Here is a 22,351-nt window from a genome sequence, read left to right on the forward strand (position 1 = left end):
AGAAAAGAGAGAGATATTAAGGCACCGTTTGGGTGACACCTCAAACCATGGTTTGGGTGATAAGTCACCCAAACACCCACCCAATTTGTACAAACCATGGTTTTGGGTCAAAACCATAGTTTTGGAAAAAGCAAAAAAATTTTGCTTTTGGAGAAAAAAGGAAGAGTGTGAGAGCCTATAAGATATGTATCTTGTTATTTTTTTTATAAACATATTTTTTTATAAACATATTTAATCTTATATTTTATAAAGATATATACAGATTAATTATTTATTAATTATATTATCTTATGTATTATTAATTATGTTAATAAAAAATATATTATTAACAATTTTATTCCTTCAAATTAAAATATATCATAAAATCTATTTTTTCTGTAATTATCATATTAACTTATATCTTTTTTTTAGTAATTTGTATATATAAAAAGTGCTTCTGATAACAACTATCCAAACACTTTCACTTCTCAAAATCATTTTTTCATAAAATTTATTCTTTCTAGAATTTATTCTTCCCAAAATCTATTCTCCAGAATAACTTTTCCAAACCACGGTTTGGTTTCATCCAAACACACCCTAAATGTATATATAATTATATATATATGCTATATTGAAATATTGAAATAGACAAGACGTTTCATTATACATGTAATAATAGAAGGAGCTAATCTCTCAAACCAATATTTGAATTCTCGCAAGAAGAAGTATCTACATTTAGTGTCCCATAATACTTCAAATAAAATTATTTCCAATACTCAAACATATAAATTATGCGTATTTTCCAGATTGGTTTATTCTTCAAATGCTTCACTAGACAGGCGACAACTTGGAATTGCTAGTAGGTGGTTGGCTCTTGTTATTGCGAGTCCAAACTCCTCACTCATGTCCAAATCTGTAGGATTCATACCAGAAGGAAGCTCCCAATTAAAACAATGCACCAATTGAGCTATTACCAGTTTCACTGTCCTGAGACCCAACTGAGTCCCTGGACAACCTCTTCGACCAGAACCAAATGGTATCAACTCATAATCTTGCCCTTGAAGCTCTATGCCACTGTTCATAAACCTTTCGGGGTAAAATGTTTCAGCATTATTTGACCACACGTTGGAATCTCTTCCTATGGCCCATGCATTTATAAGAACCCTTGATTTTTTCTCAATGTGATATCCACCAATTATGATATCTTCCCTTGTTTCTCGAGGAAGTAACAGTGGCCCTGCAGGGTACAGCCTGAGAGTCTCCTTCACCACCAAATCCAAGTAATTAAATTTCAGTAAATGTAGTTCCTCGACCTTCTGCTCATTCCCACTATACTTTTTATCTCATCTTGAAGATTTTTCATCACTCTTGGATGTTTGAAGAGTTCTGAGAAGACCCCTTCAATTCCCACTATAGAAAGATTCCATATGGACTATGGAGGGGGGGCGTGGCGTATAAGCTGTGCCGCTCGCAAAAACGACGTCGTACAATTGGAGGAAAATGGATGTTCTGGAAGGCAGAAGGTACCCTGAATAAGAATGTCAGAAAAGGAGCAGGGCAGGCGTTGCCAATTTTGAAGAAACCATTTTGAATATTGATGTTTTGGCCTCTTGCGATGAATATTTTTCAACGAGCAATTATTCTGAAATACTATTTTGAATATTTTTCCAGTCACTAATTTCCAATTCCAACCAGTTACCCAAGCATCACCCACAGGCGTAACAAACAGAGATGCAGAATACTCTGTTTATCACTCTCTCTCTCTATGTATATATATATTCATATGAGACTACCTAACAGAATAGGTACGTACCATTTTATTTATTACTTCCGGTCTTAATCATAAGACATTATCTATAAATTATAAATGAGGTCTTATAATTAAGAATGAAGGAAGTATTAAACTAGCCACTCTACATATCATATTTATTGTACGTCGGTACAGGGCACTCCAAACAAGTTTTAATGGGACTTAATGCGAGAAGTTGGCACAGCATACAGGTTCTTGGCTCTCGGGAGTGACAAGCCAAATTTCTCACTCATGTCCAATTCATTCGGATCCTGTCCCAACGGAAGCTCCCAATTAAAGCAATGAACCAATTGAGCTACGACGAATTTAACTGTAACCAAACCCATGTGTATCCCAGGACATCCTCTGCGACCAGATCCAAACGGTATGAACTCAAAGTCAAGTCCTCGAAAGTCAACATTCTTCTCAACAAACCTCTCCGGACAGAAATCTTCGGCATTAAACCAGACCTTAGGATCTCTTCCTACAGCCCACATATTGATTAGAACTCGAGTGTTTCTCTTCACATAGTAACCATCAACTACCGCATCCTCCGTTGACTCTCGAGGGATCAATGCTCCTGCAGGGTATAATCTCAGGGTCTCCTTGATCACCATATCTAAATAATGAAGCTTTGCTAAGTCTGTCTCTTCCACCATTTTGTTCCTTCCAACCACAGTTTCCAGCTCTTCTTGAAGGGTTTTCATAACCCTAGGATGCCTTATCAGTGAAGATAAGGCCCACAAAATGACAGAGGTAGAAGTTTCGAATGCCCCAGCAATCATGTCCAGTACAATAGCCTTAATGTTAGTTCGTTCAATGCCATAGTTTTGTCCGTCCACGGCGTGGTGTATCAATGAGAGCAGTATGTCTATGAAGTCTTGTCGGTCCTTTGGTGAGTTAATAGCACCTTCATGCTCTTCAATTATCTTCTCTAGTATTTCGTCAAATGCTTTACCGATTTTTGTGGTGGCTCGTTTCAGTCCCTAATCGTATAGCACAACTTCAATTGATTAAGGGTCCAGTACTATTTATTTGATTTTATCTCCTCTTTTTAATATAAAAATTAGTTCACTAGTTTGAAGAAAATAAAAAAATTTGTTAAGTTAGTTATTTACAATAAATAGTTACTGTTTTCATAAAATACTCTTACTAATAATGCATATTAATTAAAATTATTATTTTAATGAAATCTTTAACATATGTAATTATTAAAAAAAACTATTTTGAAAAAAAATAAACATAAAAAATAAAACTGATTGCAGTCTTATATTTAAAATTAAATTAAAAATCAAATTTGCGAGCATATTAAGAATATGAGGTAGTATAATTGATGATTATTGTGAATGACCCCACATATGTGCCCGACGTCTAGGCGAAGTGATTCCATTAGACTCAGGGCATCTTGTGTATTTTTTAATAAAGTTGGTTCGATCATGTCGTCAAAAAAGTTTTCTTTAAAATAAAAAAATGTACAGTGCCTCTAAAATTCCGGGAAAAAAAAAGGAAAATAAAAGATAACGGAGTTTATTTCATACCTGAAGATCAAATCGCCCAAGCCAAGGCACGACATCCGCTAGATTAAAAGCACCGGTGAGCCTCATTGCTTCGTGAATATACACCTTCAAATCAAGTAAGTCAGCCTTGTTACACCCCAGTATCATCTTATAGACAATGTTCTCTATAACCCCGGACACCACCTGGCTCACGTCTACAACCTCACGCGCCGCCGCAGCTTCTTCAAGGGACTTGACAACGGCCTGCAACTCTTCCCTCCTCAGAGGAGCGAAAGACTCCACTTTTGACGCACTGAGAAGATGCAAGGTGCACAATTTCCTCATGTTCCTCCAGTAAGGTCCATACTGGCAAAATACGATGCCTTTGGATCCATAGGTAAGGATGTCGTTGGCTTGAAGCCTGGGACGGCTGGCAAAAACAGCGTCGTTGGCCTTGAGCAACGCTTGGACGGCTTCCGATGAGGAAATTATCACCGCCGGTACTTGTCCTAACCGAAAGGACATGATGGGTCCATACTTACTGGACATGGATTGAAGGTCGCGGTGGGGGAGTTGACCCAAAAAATGGAGGTTACCGATGATCGGCAGAGCCGGTGGACCTGGCGGTGGCTGTCTCCCATTCTGGCCATGTCTGCTGTGTTTCCGACGCTGTGTTAGGATGAAGAGAAACGAGAGAAATATCACTGCAGGGATGGCTAGCGTTGAAGGATCCATGTTTGATGATAGGCTTCAATGAGATTGTTTCCGTCTTGTGGTGTTCCAGTCAAAGTAGCCCTGGAGGAGGGGGATTTCATGAGGTCCGATGAAGCAATCCGACTTTGTCAGTAAGAATATTTAAATGATTAATATTAGTCAAGCATTAATTAGCCGCCTGAGCTGCTAAGGTTCAAAGTTCAAACTTGAAAGCTGGCTCCCGTTGAAAAACAAAAATATCTAACATCCAGCTAATAAAACTAAAATTAATAACAAGTTGATGCTATTGACTTGCTCCATGTAACTTATAGTTCTGCAGTGACATTTCAAAATATTTTGAAAGCTATTTGAAATAAAACCTTAACTGCGTCCTTAATGGAAATTTTTCCTAAAAATTTTATAAGGCTTTGTGCTCTTGAGCAACTCTAATGATTAGCTTTTGAGATATTGTTTTCCACTTTTCCTAAAGGTTTAGTACTCGTTATAATAGTGTTTTTACCGAGAGCTTGCCCAACTGTAGAATTCTGATTGGAAGGGCCAACCCACAGGAAGCCAAGTGAAGAGATAGCGTGAGCCGCCAAAGATGCAAAGCATTAGCTGTGTCCTTCTTCCAAAGACTTGCACATATCATAGAATATTTAAAAGTAAAAAAGAATGAAATGTTTGATGGGGAAAAAACAGAAAAAAATTTAGGAAAAATTGTAACAAAATATCATCTACAATTAAATACAAAAAAGTTCCTTAAAATATCAAATTAATATAGAGCTTCAAGAAATCTCATTACAAGAGATTCTACTTGTTTAATTACTGACATGCCTTTATTTTATTTTTTTAAGTATGGATTGACAATTAAAAGAGTTCTCGTCAACAATTTAAGGCGTAACAATTAACAACTATCACTATTACTTGTCGCGATAGTTGTTAATCATAGGTGATAGTTGTTAATCATTACGCCTTAAATTATTAACGATTGCTCTTTTAATTATCAATGCATATTTTTTTTAAAAAAAAAAGGGACAGTTTAGTAGTTAAATAAATGAATTTTTGAGACTTCAGATTAATTTGATGATTTTAAGGGATTTTTTGTGTTTAATTTTTTTGAGTGTGATCTTATTACAAATTTTTCAAAAATTTATAAGAACGTTACACTTCCACGACCGCAATAAAATGACAGGAAAATGAATTTTAGTTATTGAGTAGCGTTTAGATTAAGGAGAAGAGATACAACCCTCCTATTGTGCCTGTTTGGTTGGGCTTTTCAGGAGGTTAAAAGTATCTTAAATTGGACAAAAGTCCAATTAGAAATTTAGTTGTTGTTTGGATGGACGAATCAAAAACTACAATAAATTATAAATTAAAATTAACAGCTTATGAGTCAGTTTGAAACAGTTCATAAGTAGCTTTTCAATAATAATTTACGAAATACGAGACAAGTATGTGAGAGGAGTTTTGTCTTGACTTATGTGAAATGTGTTTATGGGAAATTTCCACTGCTTTACCAAATGGGGCCATTATCATCATATAAATCATGTTGTCTATTACTTTCATATCCACCTCTATAATGTCCACGGCTTCATGCGCCATCGCGTTCTCTCCGGTGACTTCATCGTGTCTCCCACCTCTTCCTCTTTCCCCGAACTGAGGTGTTTGGATTATAACAAAAACATATTCAAAAAAAATATTTTATGTAAATTGAGGTAAAATCTTTTTATATATTTATTTTGTATATTTTAAAATTATTTTTAAAACCTTAATTTCGTTTTCACCCATAATAAACATATCCGCTTTGGATGCGATCCGAAGATGGAGCCCACACACTATTCTAGGAAAATGGATCGGACGCTTGTCTCTTGTATTTTTAGGTTTTTTGGGCCTGATTATCTCTTGTGCCCTTCACATGTGAAGGCTAATTTCCGGTGATAGGGAGGGATGGTGGGGCCGGAGGTGGTATTTAAAAGCTAAATAATTAATTTACAAAAATTAAAAAAAAAATCTAAATTTGTTGCCTATTAAAAATATTTGTATTTTTTAATATGGATCCCTTCACTTTTAAATCTTGACTTGCTCCCTGATTAATGTTAAACGAACATGATTAATCGATTGTTTGCTTTGGAATGAAAGACACTTGGTCCAAAGCGTATAGATATTGATAAATTGATATCAATATATTCACATCGGAGTGGTCATCAAATCAAATTGGAAAGCAGCAAAACGATATGATCCATATTTCCAGAGAAATAAAATATTCTCTCTCGCTCGGCCGAGCAGGGTGATTGGAATTAATTAAAACAGGGACAGCTATCATCACCTTGAGGGGAACCAGCGGAAGCTTGAAAGTAAAATCTCAGCCTCCAATCGTTTTGAGAAGATAAACGGGAAAGAAGAGAGCAAATAAATAATGTGTAAGAGATCGATGAGAAAAAAAATTAATATGGAAAGCAATGTTAATTCAGTAAATTTTTTTGTATAAATTTGAAAATATTAAGAATTATTCCGAGGGAGCAGTAAAAGTACATAGAATTATATAATGTCATCTAGCGTAATCCCTGAGTTTTATAATATCATCATTCGTGGTTTTCACACTCTTCAGAAACTTTTATTTTTAGTATGTAAACAGTACACATGCATATTGGCATTTTACTGAAGTTTTCTTTTCGTCGATGTTTCAACATGGGAAGAAAAGAGAGAGATATTAAATGTATATATAATTATATATATGCTATATTGAAATATTGAAATAGTACATCCACACTCAAGCGTCTAACTAATAATCAAGATTGATCCAGTAGAAAGAACTAATCTCTCAAACCAATATTTGAATTCTCACTAGGAGAAGTACTAACATTTAGTACCCCATAGTACTTCACATAAAATTATCTCTAATACTCAAACATATAAATTATGCGTATTTTCCAGATTGGTTTATTCTTCAAATGCTTCACTAGACAGGCGACAACTTGGAATTGCTAGTAGGTGGTTGGCTCTTGTTATTGAGAGTCCAAACTCCTCACTCATGTCCACATTTGTAGGACTCATACCAGAAGGAAGCTCCCAATTAAAACAATGCGCCAATTGAGCTATAACCAGTTTCACTGTCCTGAGACCCAACTGAATCCCTGGACAACCTCTTCGACCAGAACCAAATGGTATCAACTCATAATCTTGGCCTTGAAGCTCTATGCCACTGTTCATAAACCTTTCTGGGTAAAATGTTTCAGCATTATTTGACCACACGTTGGAATCTCTTCCTATGGCCCATGCATTTATAAGAACCCTTGATTTTTTCTCAATGTGATATCCACCAATTATAATATCATCCCTTGATTCTCGAGGAAGTAATAGCGGTCCTGCAGGGTACAGCCTGAAAGTCTCCTTCGCCACCAAATCCAAGTAATTAAATTTCAGTAAATCTATTTCCTCAACCTTTCTGCTCATTCCAACTATACTTTTTATCTCATCTTGAAGATTTTTCATCACTCTTGGATGTTTGAAGAGTTCTGAGAAGACCCATTCAATTGCAGTTGCAGATGTTTCAAGTGCTGCAACAATCATTTCAACCACAACTGCCTTGATATTTGTTCGATTAATGATTTTTTGGTCGCTTTGGGAATCCGATATGGACTGGTTCAATTGGGAGAGCAAGATGTCTATGAAGTCTTGGTTTTTATGCACATTAGGAGTTTCTTCCTCGTGCTCCTTTATTATCTTCTCCAGCAAATCATCAAGTGCTTTGCTTGTTTTCTTTGACCTTCGTTTTAATCCCTAGCCAAGTCAGGAGTCAAATAATTAGACAAGGAAAAAGGAAAAAGACAGAAAAATGACATATTAAATTCTTAATACCCAAAACATCTGCTCAATTTAAGAAATCCCATTTTGGTCTCAAGAGACCAAATTGGGATTATCATGTTAAATGAAAAGACCAAATTGTCTTTCATTTTATTTATTGTTTTTAAAATACCAAAGCCCCTACTGACCGGCCGGTCGTCGAAGCTCTGACGGTGGTAGTCACCGAAGCTCCAGCGATAGCAGTCACTGGAACTTCAGTGGCCGGCTGACAATTGGTCACCGGAACTTTGTCGGTCAGAAATAATTTTTTTGAAAATTTTTGCAACTTCAGCATAACAGTTAACAACTTTTGTAACATTATTAAAAATTTCAGTACAGCAGTTAATAAGAAGTTTTCTAGCAAATTCAACAAGCTCCGGCGGTTGGAAACAATTTTTTTGAAAATTTTTACAATTTCAGTATAACAGTTAACAACTTTTGTAATACTAGTAACGGTTTCGGTATATTAGTTAACAACAGGTTTTTTGGAAAATTCAACAATTGGTCGCCAGAGCTCCGACAGCGGAAAACAATTTTTTTTTGAAAATTTTTACAACTTCAATATAACGGTTAACAACTTTTGTAACATTATTAACAATTTCAGTATAGCGGTTAAAAACAAGTTTTTGAGTTTGTTAATGGTATTACTAAAGTTGTAAAAATGCTACTTTTTGAATTTGCTGAAAAACCTGTTGTTAACTGCTATATCGAAGTTGTTAATAGAGTTACAAAAATTGTTAACCATTATACTGAAATTGTAAAAAAAAATTTTAAAAATAGTTGTTAAAGTTATAAAAATCTATTTTTTTTAATTTTTAAGAAAACCTATTGTTAAATGCTATACCGATATTGTTAATAGAGTTATGAAACTTGTTAACGACATTACTGAAGTTGTAAAAATGCTACTTTTTGAATTTTTTCTGCAAACTTGTTGTTAACTGCTATACTGAAGTTGTTAATAACATTACAAAAGTTGTTAACCGTTATACTGAAGTTGTAAAAATTTTCAAAAAAAAAAACTGTTAAAGTTGTAAAAATGCCATTTTTTTAATTTTTAAGAAAACATATTGTTAAATGATATACAGAAATTGTTAATAGAGTTACGCAACTTGTTAACGGCATTATTGAAGTTGTAAAAATGCTACTTTTTGAATTTCTTGAAAAATCTGTTGTTAATGGCGTTACAAAAGTTGTTAACTGTTATACTAATATTGCAAAAATTTTCAAAAAAATTGTTTTCGGCTGCAGAACTCCAGCAACCAATTGTTGAATTTTCTGAAAAACCTATTGTTAACTGCTATACTGAAGTTGTTAATAGTTTTACAAAAGTTGTTAACTGTTATACTGAAATTGTAAAAATTTTCAAAAAAAATTATTTCCGGCCGCCGAAGCTTGTTGAATTTCCCAGAAAACCTGTTTTTAACTGTTATATTGAAATTGTTAATAGTGTCACAAAAGTTGTTAACTGTTATACTAAAATTATAAAAATTTTCAAAAAAAAATTGTTTTCTGCCGCCGGAGCTCTGGTGACAAATTGTTGAATTTCCTGAAAAACCTGTTGTTAACTGATATACTGAAGTTGTTAATAGCGTTACAAAAGTTGTTAACCGTTATACTGAAATTGTAAAAATTTTCAAAAAAATTATTTCCGGCTGCCAGAGCTTGTTGAATTTCCCAGAAAACCTATTATTAACTGTTATACTGAAGTTGTCAATAGCGTTACAAAAGTTATTAATCATTATATTAAAGTGGTAAAAAAATTTAAAAAAATTATTTCTCACCGACAGAGCTCCAATGACCAATTGTCAGCCGGTCACCGGAGCTCTGGTGACCAACCGGCCAGTGAGGGCTTTGGTATTTTAAAAACAATAAATAAAATGAAGGGTAATTTGGTCTTTTCATTTAACATGATAATAAATAGGATTTTTTAAATTGAGCTGATATTTTGAGCATTATGAAATTAATATGTCATTTTTCTATCTTTTTTTCAAGAAAAACCCACCATGAATTCTATTGTTAATTAACAAGGGTACCCTAATGGCTCTCTAATGTCTCTTGTAATGCTCAACTTTTCAAATGTTCTTTTTCTTGTTTCTATTTATCATTACATCCTACATAAAAGTAGTGATATTTTGATATCTTACGGATATAAAAAGGTGTAGTTTTAAATTTTTTTACTATTTTTCACATAAAAATACTTTAAAATATCAATAATTTTAAATGGTGTACTTTAAAATTGCTTTTCTATGACAAAACGTAGAAAAATTTAAAACTACATCATTTTATATCAAAATATCACTAATCATCAACAAAAAAAATTGGAAAAATTGCAATGACATCCCACCCAATAGAATTAAGTATAAAAAAGTACATTGAAATCATCAAATTATTTTGAAATCTCAAGAAACTTCATTGCAAAAGATTTTATTTGTTTAATTACTAACTTCCCCTTATTTTTTTAAGTATGTATTGACAACTGAAAGAGTAGTCGTTGATAACTTAATAACTTAAGATGTAACAATTAAAAACTAGCACAACAGGTAATAACAACACATTTTCTCAGCGCATCACAAAAATATAATACATGAGTATTGTCCATAGCTACTGCAATAATTGTTAATTGCTACACCTTAAATTATTAATGACTGCACTTTAATGAATACTTTAAAAAATAATAATAAGGATAATTTGGTAATTAAACAAACAGATCAGAATTTCTTACAATGAGATCTTTTGATATTTCAGAATAATTTGATGATTTTACGGGATTTTTTTATATTTAATTCTCTTATGTAAGACTTTATTACAATTTTTCCAAAAAAATTTAGGGCCCGTTTGGAATCATGATAATCAACACGAACAAGTACGTTTTACGTATGCTAACATAAAATTTCTCCAATTGTAAATCGTGAGTGTAAAACTGTTTTAAATCATTTCAAACGAGTTTTCGATCAGACATTAAGAAAAACGTTAGACACCACGGCATTAGAACCCTAAATAATATGTATTTAGTTTTGTTTAATACCTGGATATCAAAAGCTCCTAGCCAAGGGACAAAATCTGCAAGATTAAATGTCCCGCCCAGGCACATGATCTCTTGAGCAAGTGCTTTCAAATCATACTGGTCATCTGTGTTGCGCCCCAGAACCATCATGTACGTTACATCTTCTATAAGTTTCTTCACCGCCTCGCTCAGATTAACAACTTCACGCGCCGCCGCGGCCTTCCTTAACGACGTAACTACTAATCCCAACTCTTTCCTCCGTAAAGGACTGAACGACTGAACCTTTGACGAGCTAAGAAGTTGCAGAATACAAAGCTTCCTCATGTTGCGCCAGTACGGGCCATACTCACTTGTCACCATACCGGCGGTGCCGTAGAAGATGAACTCGGAAAACTGACTCTTAGGTCGGCTCGCGAATGTTAAGTCGTGGGTCTTTAGGAACAGCTCGGCTGCTTCAGGTGAGGAGACTACAACCACCGGGACTTGCCCCAGCCGCAACGACATGATCGGACCATATCGCTTGGCTAATGATTGAAGGGTCCGGTGAGGAAGTGAACCCAACATGTGGAGGTTTCCGATGACCGGCAGAGCCAGCGGACCTGGTGGTCGTTTCTGATCGTTCTTTTTTTGTTTCCGATCGGAGAAGACTTTGTGCAGAAGGAACATAAAACTGATAAAAGATAATATGAGCAATAATGTGGTGGGCATTTCTATGGTCGCATAGAACATCATGTTGATGATATTTCTCTCTTCGATCACGAGGTATATAATAATGAGCTAATAGTGGAATTTGACGAGGACCTACTCTCTGAGCTAATAGCGGAAACCACCTAGATTGATTTTGAATTTTCCAAATTTAATTTAATTTTTAAAAAGATTTTAAATAATTCTTTATTTTAATTGATACTGAATTTAATATAAAAATAATATTATAATTAAAAAATTTTAAAAATAAACTTACCATGGAAAATTTTAAATATAAACTACTCATATGTTGAATGATTTCGGTTGCATTACACGGCTACAAGCACACTATTATCATGTAACGAAGCCCAGGCACAATTTGATTCGCTTGGCATTTAAAAAATAATTAATTAATGCTGGTGATGAAGCAGTGCTCCGAACCGGTACTTCTCATGTCCTTTTCAAGTGGGGAACCGTCTTTTCCCCCGTTTACAAGCCATGTTGTTGAACTTTCTAGGTAAAATCTGCTTCATCCTAATTATAAAATTTTATTTTTAAACTATAAATAAGATTTTAGAATTTGAATCAGAAGTAATATGTAACTTCACTTTTTATTTATTATTATATAAATTGATATTTTAAAAATATATATTAAGTAAGAGTAAAATTCATAAGTTACTTACATTAAGTTATCTAATCACATTTAGTCAACTGTTCTACTTTTAAAATATCATTATTTAATTATAAAATCATATAAAAAATAGAGTACATGATTATGTATGAATAAAAAATTTAACATATGTAAAGAACCTGACCCTCGTATTTTAATAGAAATGGAAAATTTATTTTTTTTTAAAAAAAAAAAAGGGGAAACTCAATTTTGGATTGCAGTGATGAGAAAATGACAAAAAAATGATATTTAAATTTAAAAATTTCCATATAGTCACCTGAATAATAAAATTTTTTTAATCATATATGACTGATTAAGAATTTTTAAATTTATTGAAATAACCATATTACCCTGAGTAATTTTTCAAAGAGAGAAGGAGAAGTAGGTGTATAGGTTAACAACTTCTTTAGCGTAGTTAACAAGTTTTTTAATGTTATTAACAAGTTTATTATCGCCTTTAATAATATGTTGCTGAAGTTATAAAAATACCATTTTTTTTAATTTCATGAAAAACATGTCATTAAAGGTGATAACAAACTTGTTAATAACGTTAAACAATTTGTTAACTGCATTACAAGTGCTGTAAAATTTTTCATTTATGGTGCCATGATCAATCTTTTCATGGGTAAGAAACTCTTAGATGACATGGTTAATAACATTATATGAATTATTAACATCATTATACGAGTTGTTAACAACGTTACTGAGGTTGTAAAAATAAAACTTTTTTAATTTCTTGCAAAGTCTATTGTTAAAAGTGATAATAAACTTGCTAATAGAGTTAAAGAACTTGTTAACAGCTCAACAGAAATTTTATAATTTTTCATTTCTGATGGTATGACTAATCTCTCAAAGTGTAAGAAGCTCTCAAATCATATGGTTAATAACATTATACGAATCAATACATGACTTGTATAATGTTATTGGAGTTGTAAAAGTAACACTTTTTTAATTCCCTAAAAAAACCTATTGTCAAAAGCAATAACAAAATTATTAATAGTATCAAAGAATCTGTCACCCCTGTTACATGAATTGTTAAAAAATTTCATTTATGATGTCATAACTAATCTCTCTAAGTGGAAAAAAAACTCTTAAATCATATGATTAATAACATTATGCGAATTATTAATATCATTATATAACCTGTTAACAGTGTTACTAAAATTATAAAGTGTCATTTTTTTAATTTCTTGAAAAACCTATTGTTAAAAATGATAAGAAAATTATTAATAATGTTATAAAACTTATTAACCACGTTAAAGGAGGTGGTATAACCTATGCATGCTTATCTTTTTTTTCTTTTAAATTTATTCAGGGCAATATGGTAATTGTAATAAATTTAAAAATCTCTAATTAGTCATATACAACTAAAATAAAAGTTATTTAGATATTTTCAAACTGAAGTACTCTTTCAATTCTTAATATAAGACATATTTAACTAATTTGATTAGATTAAGGAAATTAGGTAAGTTAGTTCATTATAAAAAATGTGACACATTTTTCTTAAAATATCATAATCATCTTTTTTAGTACTCTATCTTTTTTTTTTTAACTTGATTATGGTTGAGGGAGTATCTATAGGAGTAATTTAAAAAAATTAATAAATATAATAAATAGATCTTATATTTAAGATCAAAACTAATTCAATAATTAGATTCTATATTAAACATAGGAAGAGTATTATTTTTCTATTATTTTTACTGTAGTGATCCGGTCAAAAAAGGAGGCTGCCCGAGTTCGGCTGGCCAGCTTCACGTGATTCACGATTCCTGACATCCATTGATTACTACTCTTTTTAGGCACAAAAATAAAAATAAAAATTACTACTCTTTCTTTTTTTTCCTTGGGACCAAAAATTACTGCTCTTTCTGAGCTAAATATAAAATTAGTACAAAAAATTGTTCTTAAATCTTAAATATCACATTTTAATTTATTTTTTTTAATTTGATTGTCTTCTATTAATGAAATAATTTTCAATACAAATAATTAAAAAATACTTTGAGGAAGTTAATACTGCCTCTGGTCTTTAATAAGAGCGCATTGATTAATTTGAGTAGATTGAAAAAACTAGTTAAATTAGTTATTTGTAATAAATAAATATATTTTTTAAAATATTTTTATTAAACAAATGTATTAGTTAGAACTACTATTATTACAAAGACTATTTTAAAAAAATAGATAAATATTAGAAACAAATTAGATTTAATTCTTATATTTAGAACTAAAATAAAAAACAAACATACTCTTATATTAAGAATTGAAAGTAGCACATAACTTTTTATAAAAACTAATTTAAGTAATTTCTATAGTTTCTATAAATTAGTGATACGATTATGCATGTTTTGGGCGGGAGACATTGTACCACGACATTTCACGTGGTTCATTTGTTCTTTTAGCCCGCCGAGCACGTCAACTTTATCATATGTTCTCCAAGGAGTAGGGACCGCCAAGTACTTCAACCTGTTATTTGTTTGAATTGGCGTTTTAAAAATAATCTTATGACATACAAAATAACTATGGGAAAATTTTTTTATCTCTATTTATATAAAAGCATTTTTTTTAAGTTGCTTCATAATAAAACGATAATCATAGACTCACACTTCCTTGTGTAAATAGAAGATGACAAATACCAATAAGCTGTTAATTAAAGTAGTAGCAGCCTCATCTCCATATAGAGGAGAATAAAAGTTTAAATTCTGGGAAGCGTACTTGTTGGGATAATTATTCCTTAACCACTTCAGACTTGAAAGGAATCAGTCTCAAGTCTAATATGATTTAGGAATATCTTTGTCTCACCTAAAAAAAAAAGACGGCAAATCTCACATGACAATGATGGTTAAAATTAAATGAAATGTTAAAAGAGAAGGATAAAGGTGGAAATTTACTTTTAATCTTATTTTTTAAGTGTATCCAACACCCCAATCTTTTTAATGGTGTAATTTTACCTATGACCTTTTTTGGAGTAATCTTACCCGTCACGGGTAAAATTGCACCTGAAGATCAAGAGTAAAATAATAGCCCAAAAAAATAAGATTAGGGTAAAATTGCATTCCTAAGAGGTATGTCCCAAAAAAAAAATTGAGTCAAATTGTACTACTAAAAATGTAACATACTATTTTTTTTTTTTTAAAGAGACAACCGAATTTGGTGGAAAGTTGTGGCATTTGACTTATCAATAGAATTTTGAGGGACGGTAGTAGATGAGGTTAAAAAAAATGGAGTGTATTCAATGAAAGAAGAATGTTGGGAAGGAGTATTAAATGAAGAGAAGAAAAAAAGAAAGGAATGAACAGATGAGGAAAGAATGCTGGGGAGGAGTAGTAAATGAAGATAGAAAAATTGGAAGTGGTATTAATTGAGAAGGAAAAAGGAAGGATGCAGGTTGAAAAACAAAATATAAGGGGCAATTGAAGAAGAAATAGGATGGGTGTAGACAGAAGAAAATCAAGAAAGAGAATTAAATATCATGATATTAAACACATGTGGTCTTTGTCTTCCTTTCACTTTGTGCGAGAAGTAGAGAAAGAGAGAGTGAGAGGCAGAGAAGAGAAAGAGAGCAAGTGAGTTGAGTTGCAGGATACGTGACAAGTTTTAGGGACCACTTAGGTACACAAATATACCTATTTTTATCAAATTTTCTTTAAGAGTATCTTCTATATATTTAAAGCATTATATTATTAGTATCGTTATAATGTTCAGAGAAAATTTTACCATTTGGATATGAAGTGAATCAGAGTTTTGACAATATATGACTGTAGAAATTTAAAGATACGTTGTTAAGGAATTTTAATCGGTTTATATCTGTTCAATGATTGTTTTGAGAATTTTAAATTAAGATTCTAGTTGAAAAATTTGTTATTTGAAAATATAGAATATTTTTACTAATTAAATTTAAGTTAAATAGTTTATTTGAGTTATTTAATATATTATTGAAATTTTAATCCGTTTGAATGTTAAATAGGTGAAATATATTATTGAAATAGTTTTTGAAAGCTTGAAAAATTATAAACTGAGAATTTTATGAAATTAGATAAAGTTATAGTTTATTTATAATTCAAAAGAATTGATTGGTTTAAGAAATTTTTTTAAATAAGATTATAATAAATAATTGAGATTTTAATATGAAATATTTAGATTTTAGGTAATAAAAATATATTTACTTAAGTTATTAAATTTAAATAGTCTCATATGTAAATTTGATTTTCAAAATAATATTATATCCATTATAAATAGCAAAATTTGGGAGAATTAATATATTTTTGTAATTTTAGTTTAGAGGGTAGTTTTAGAATTTTAGAGTAGTTTTGAGTTTTATATTAATAAATATTTATGTGAAATTTCGTAGACTCTTGAGAATTTTAGAGTAATTTTTGTGTGAATATTTGTAAGCTAAAGAGTACCACTTAACTCTTAAAATTATTTCTTGTACATGTGAATTGTGTATGATTATATTGTGAATTTACTAATTTTTATATTATTGAAACATAACATTATGATTTTTCAAAAAAATATTTGGATATGTTACTTGATTTTGTTAAGATTTATTGCTATTAATTATGATCAATATTTAAATATATTTATCTATGGAATTATCATGAGTTGCTGTTAAATGGTTCAGAAATTTTATTCCTATCTTATTTTTAATAATATATTTGGGAATGTATTTATGATATAACATTATTAGTATATGACATATGCATAGTTGGGTTAAGGATAGAAGGAGATTTACATGGATATAAATTACCACGTGGTATGCCATCACTCAGTGCATATGGATGGCACTTGTCAGGGCTCCTTTTTTCCTGTTTTCCTTTGGCCGGGAATTCATTAAAACTGTGGGACATATGACACCTCCTTATTTTATTTGTAAAGAATGGGAGTTATAGTTCGAGCTTGAATTCTATACCTTTGGTCATATATATCTTCAGTATCGGTGAGTTTAGAATAATTCAGTAAAATAGATTAGTTCCTATTAGACTATGTATTAGCCTATGGTTCCAGTCAGCGGTATAAGAGTGGACGGTGATATAAGGGAGGCTACATATTGCATTATTTTTTGGATATATTGGAAAAATGATGTTGGGATATTGTTGAATAAAAAATGAAATTGAGTTGAATGTATCAAATCCGTGATTTTCATACACACACACACACATAAATGAATTTTTATTTATCAGATATGGTTTGCTTGTATAGGTTAGAATTTCAATAGTTACTGAGATGTTTGATCTCATCCTTTATATTAACATTTTCAGGTGAAGAATCTAGTAGAAATCAAGAGAGGGCACTAATAGAGTGAGCCGTGAAGGCTTTTGTGCTCCTCAAACACATGCTATATTATATTTTTATTTGCCATGACTAAGACTTTAATAGTTTATTTTGTTAAGTTACGCCAGCAATATTTTGAAATTATGACTAGATGAAGTGTTAGAAATACATATGGACTTTTAAATGAAGTATTTTATCGCATACATAGATATAATTATGTGAAGTGTTACAAAAAACATAGGGTGTTGAGCACACTTGAGAAATAAAATTAGGAATAAAATCACTCCTTTATCCCAAAAAAAAAAAATACAAGTGAGTAAATTAATAGGAAAATCTAAAAAAATATTTGAATTTCAAAATTCTAAATCAGTCTTACTACACTTTAATGACAATTGACAATATTTAAAAAACAAATAACAACACATTATTATAGTCATTGCTAATTTAAAATTTTGAAATTTCAAAGGTATTTTTTTTTATACTTTTCATAAGTTAATAGTGTGTGCACCATATAAAATTTTAATTAGCATCATTATATGTTTGACGATAGAACTGTGTTCACTGTTCAACGACATATTAGAATTTTTTAACTGGGAGACTTTATCAAGCCATTGATAAAATTATAAAAAAGAAAAAACATATATCAGATTCATTTTCTCTCTGTTTTTTTTTTTTTTAAAGAAGGGAGATTGAAATTGAATTAATGTGTATAAGACTCTTACTCGTTTGGCATCTTAAAACTAGTGGTATGAAAATGAAAATGGAAGGGAAACTTCAATGTTTTTTTTTTATAATTTTTTTGCTTGGAAGTGAATAATTTAGGAAAACCATTTTCATCAAGATGGTGGTCGAAATTCCATGGAAGCGTATACTTTTCAGCATTTAATAATCACGCAATGTATTGACAATCTTGCCCCTTACATTTTCTAACCCTATATGCAGCCTGATCTTCTCCCATATTTGTAAGTAGTCTTTTGCAAGTTGACCAGCAACAAACAAAAATGACCGGCATGTAATAAGAATAATAAGATATTTAGTTCAAGGAATGATGAGGCATCATTTGGATCGTTTGATTTAAGTGTTTATACGCATGTTTTATGTATGTTGAGTTTTCTCACGTACTTATCTTCTATTTTATAAATCATAATTATAAACAAGCCCTCTTTGTTCCTCTCCTGCTTACTCACTATGTATGGCCGTCACTTCCAGTCGCCTCTCTCAAATTGGCGTGTCAAACTTGTTATGGTGCTCTTTTGTCAATTTGTTGGTATACTGTGCTTCCGCGGCGATTATGCCGTTTTTCTCATGGCGGATTCTTCAAACGCAGTGATTTTTACTTTTCCTCTTGAGCATCGAACTTTAAATACTACTTCCGATCTTTAATATAAGATTTTGTTTAATTTTTATTTTGATCATAAATATAATATCTGAATTTATTTTGTTTCTCATATTTATACATTTTTTTAAGATAGTCTTTTTAAAAATAGTAGTTGCAGGACTTGCAGCCAATACACTTGATTAGTAATGATATTTTAGGAAAAATAACATCTATTTATTACAAATAATTAATTTAACTTATTTTCCTAAACTATTCAAATTAGTCAATTAGCTCTTATATTTAAGATCGAAGGTAGCATTTTTCATGGATTGTATTAGAATGTTATCTCTTATTCTTAATATAAGAGCTTGTTTGATTTTTATTTTGTTTCTAAATATAAGCTAGCAATTAAATTTTTCTCTTATGTTTATTTTTTTTTCTTAAGATAGTTTTTGTCATAATAATTGTTCTAATCAATACACTTGTTTTAGAAGAGACAGTACGTATTTATTTCAAATAATTAACTTAACTAGTTTTTTTTTTTATTCTACTCAAATTATTGGTATTTGGTTCAGTTTGAAATTTCTTGGGCCCTCCCAATTTGTCTTCCTGGGGGACCTGATATTCCATGAAATTCCGTAACCGAGTTGCTGCTGCTGCTACGCCATTGAAACGACTGCCAATCTAACCCGATAAAAATCCTCTTCATTGCCTCTTACTCTACATTCTTGGATGAAGATTCTCGTTCTGGTCCGGCAATGAATTTTCGGACTGGAGATCCCAGTGCAATACTCCTCGGCTGTGAAGCTTTTACACAGAGACGACGTTAAGTTCTTTTAACGTCATGTTTGAATGGAGAGAAAGGTGGGAGAAAAATACAGAGGGAAGATATATTAGGAAGAAAAACTTTAAAAAATGAGGGTTTTTCCTTCTGGTATTTTTTTCCTCTTTAATTTTCGCTTCATCCAAATATGGGTTTGGATGGGATGGGAATTGCTCTATTTTTAATGGATAAAACATAAAATCGCACCGCTATATTTTAGTATGAGGGATGCTGGATATGGTTTGAAAAAGATATCGGTGCATGTCGAATTATTTAGGAAGAACTTTATTAAAAAAAAAGTTGAAATTATTAAATCTTAAATTAGGTTTTGTAACAGCATTATAATAGGTCTTGACAATACTGAAATTACAAAATTGTTACAATTTTTTATTTGAGATTTAGTAATCTTTTTATGTTATTCTTTTCAATTATTTATCATAATTGCACAATTTTTTTTAAAAAATTGGGGATATATCTCTTATTAAAAATTTAATTGGTAAATGAGATTTAAGGATTTTGTGTAACTTAATTTTTATTGTATGCAATTTAACTTTTTTTTTTTGTGTAATTCATCTTCTTTTATGTGCAATAATGTTCTTTTGTGGGATGTGCAACTCAATTTCTCTTTGTGCAAATAAAATTTTTTTATATGCAAATCATCTTCTCTATGTGCAAACTAATCTCTTATATTCAAATAATATTTTGTGCAAACCATCTTTCTTTTCTTTATGCAACTTACTTTTCTTTGTATACAATAATACAACTAATATTTTTTTGTATAATCAATTATTTTAAGAATTATTTCACTTTTTTTTTTAAAAATTAATCTCATACATCTTCCGCGGTCCTCTAGCCTCCATGTGAGCTGTCTATTATTGGACCTTGCCCAACTGTGACTGTCATTGTTACTGCTGCGCCGGCGGCGGCACGCGGCTAATACCAAAAAATAACTTTGAATCTTAAAATTTCAAATCACTTTTCATTATCACATTTTAATAATAATTGATAATATTTTAAAAATAAATAATAATAAATTTTTTAGTTATTTTTAATCTGAGATTTTAATTATTTTAGAAGTATTTTTAAAAAAATTTTCTTATAAAAATTGACATAAAAGAGAAATGAATAAGAAACTCGTGTGACAAAGAAAAAAGGCATGAAACACAAGAAAAAAGATTGGTGTGGGTAGGACGAAGACAGAGGAGAGACAACGACTATATAATACAATTAAGACCATAGGCTCCACACTATTACTGTTCCTGGAAAAAGAGTCTGGAGTCGACACTATTTATGGCTTGGCCTTATCCTCCTTTTAATGATGATAACAACAACACTCATCCAAAAAAGTACTTAGGTGGGCTGTGTTTCTTGTATAGAACTTAGGGTTAAATGCACCCTGAATTATTTTTGAGCGTGTATCCAACAATCTAAAATATTTAATTGTGTAGTTTTGCTTCTAATATATTAAAAATGATGTAATTCACACCCCAGATGAGCAGAACTGTTATCTCTCTCACGGTGATTGCTATTATTCATCATTTTCACGCTAGGGTTGCGACTTGAGCCGCTATTTTCCTCCTTCACTGAGAAGTATGATGAGCTTTTTCGTGGGAGGACCAAAGGCGCCACTGGGAATTGAATCAGCAGAGGAGCCTGGACGATGATAAAAGGGAAGGAAAGGAATTAAGTAGGGAGATAAAGGAAGAAAGTTAGAAAAGAGCTTGAAAAAGTTTTATTTTTTTTGATTTGCTAATGTAAAAATTATCACTGTACAAAAATTAAGTAATTAAACGAGAATCGGCTTTAACTTGTTCATGGACTTGATGACTTATGCTGCTAAGGAACAAGCAGATATCTATAGGAAGGCCACGGCTCTATTGATGTTTGAACTGGGTTAGAAATTACTTCTATTATTTATAAGTTATTTTTAATGTATTTTATATAAATCAAGAAAAATCTTAAATTTTATTAATTTTTATTAAAAACTAAATTTTTTTAACTCTATCTCTATTTAATATATATATTATATAAATAATATAAATACAGTAATAAATGAATGATAAATTTGTACTCCGTCCATCTCTTTTTATAAATAACAACTACCATTCTCCTATTGTCTCTAAATGTAAACAACATTTGTAAGTTGTCTTAAATTTTTGTAAAAAATTTTCTATTTTGCTCTCATTAATTACTTATTTTAATACTCAATATATTTATTATTTTATTTTTCAAACCACAGTCTCTCCCCATCTGTATTCTCTCTCTTTCATAATTTTTTTATTATAATAATTTTTTTATTCTCTTTCTTATATTTTTTCTCTCCCAGTAAATAAAAGTATTTTAGAGAAAGAACTTCTAATTTAAAGTTGCTTATAAAAAGAAACGGAGGAAGTAAATTTATATAAAAAATTTCTCTCAATGTTTATAAATATGAGCAAAAATATATTTTCTGTTATAAATGGGATTAGAGGAGTAAAGCTTATAGGAAGGTTAGGTATGGACGTTCTATAGAGTTTCTTAAAGGAGTACTTTCGATTATTCACGGACCTCCATTGTACGGTGATGAGGTTGATTGATTGTTGCATATGATGCTCTGTTTGATGAACAAAACAAAGTGAGTTGTGCTTTTCAAATTTTTTTTTGGTGGGATTGCTATGCTCTATGACGCCAATACCGACATACAGATTGAATAGATCTGTGCCAGCAATTAGAGGAGAAATTCATTCATCGTTGGTGATCAGAATGGTGGGTTGCTCACCGTCTTCGGTCGAAAGAGGAGAA

The 22,351-nt window shown here is 31.1% G+C and overlaps 2 protein-coding genes across 2 annotated transcripts; both read right to left on the reverse strand.

Moving 5' to 3' along the window:
- Positions 1-694: 694 nt before the first annotated feature.
- LOC114756344 (cytochrome P450 CYP736A12-like) lies at positions 695-1,823 on the reverse strand. Its single transcript, XM_028945281.1, has 2 exons — positions 1,808-1,823; positions 695-1,321 (listed from the first exon to the last, which is right to left on the reverse strand). The coding sequence occupies exons 1-2, from the start codon at positions 1,821-1,823 to the stop codon at positions 792-794; spliced, it is 546 nt and encodes a 181-aa protein (XP_028801114.1). The 3' UTR covers positions 695-791.
- Positions 1,620-11,515, reverse strand: LOC114756346 (uncharacterized). The gene is made up of 4 exons (XM_028945282.1): positions 10,829-11,515; positions 6,926-7,740; positions 3,307-3,898; positions 1,620-2,754 (listed from the first exon to the last, which is right to left on the reverse strand). The coding sequence occupies exons 1-4, from the start codon at positions 11,513-11,515 to the stop codon at positions 1,942-1,944; spliced, it is 2,907 nt and encodes a 968-aa protein (XP_028801115.1). The 3' UTR covers positions 1,620-1,941.
- Positions 11,516-22,351: the final 10,836 nt, after the last annotated feature.

The sequence above is a fragment of the Neltuma alba genome, unplaced genomic scaffold (assembly GCF_004799145.2).
Source record: "Neltuma alba isolate B1F8T4 unplaced genomic scaffold, ASM479914v2 tig00010388_pilon, whole genome shotgun sequence".
Classification (NCBI taxonomy): domain Eukaryota; kingdom Viridiplantae; phylum Streptophyta; class Magnoliopsida; order Fabales; family Fabaceae; genus Neltuma; species Neltuma alba.

Bases quoted from the DNA above. Each gene is read 5' to 3' on its own strand.
- LOC114756346 (XM_028945282.1), bottom strand. From the start codon at position 11,515: ATGCCCACCACATTATTGCTCATATTATCTTTTATCAGTTTTATGTTC. The intron at 7,741-10,828 runs GTATTAAACAAA...TGACTTGGCTAG, and splicing joins TAGGAGCTTTTGATATCCAG to GGATTAAAACGAAGGTCAAA. The intron at 3,899-6,925 runs GTCTAGTGAAGC...CCAGAATGGGAG, and splicing joins GCAATTCCAAGTTGTCGCCT to ACAGCCACCGCCAGGTCCAC.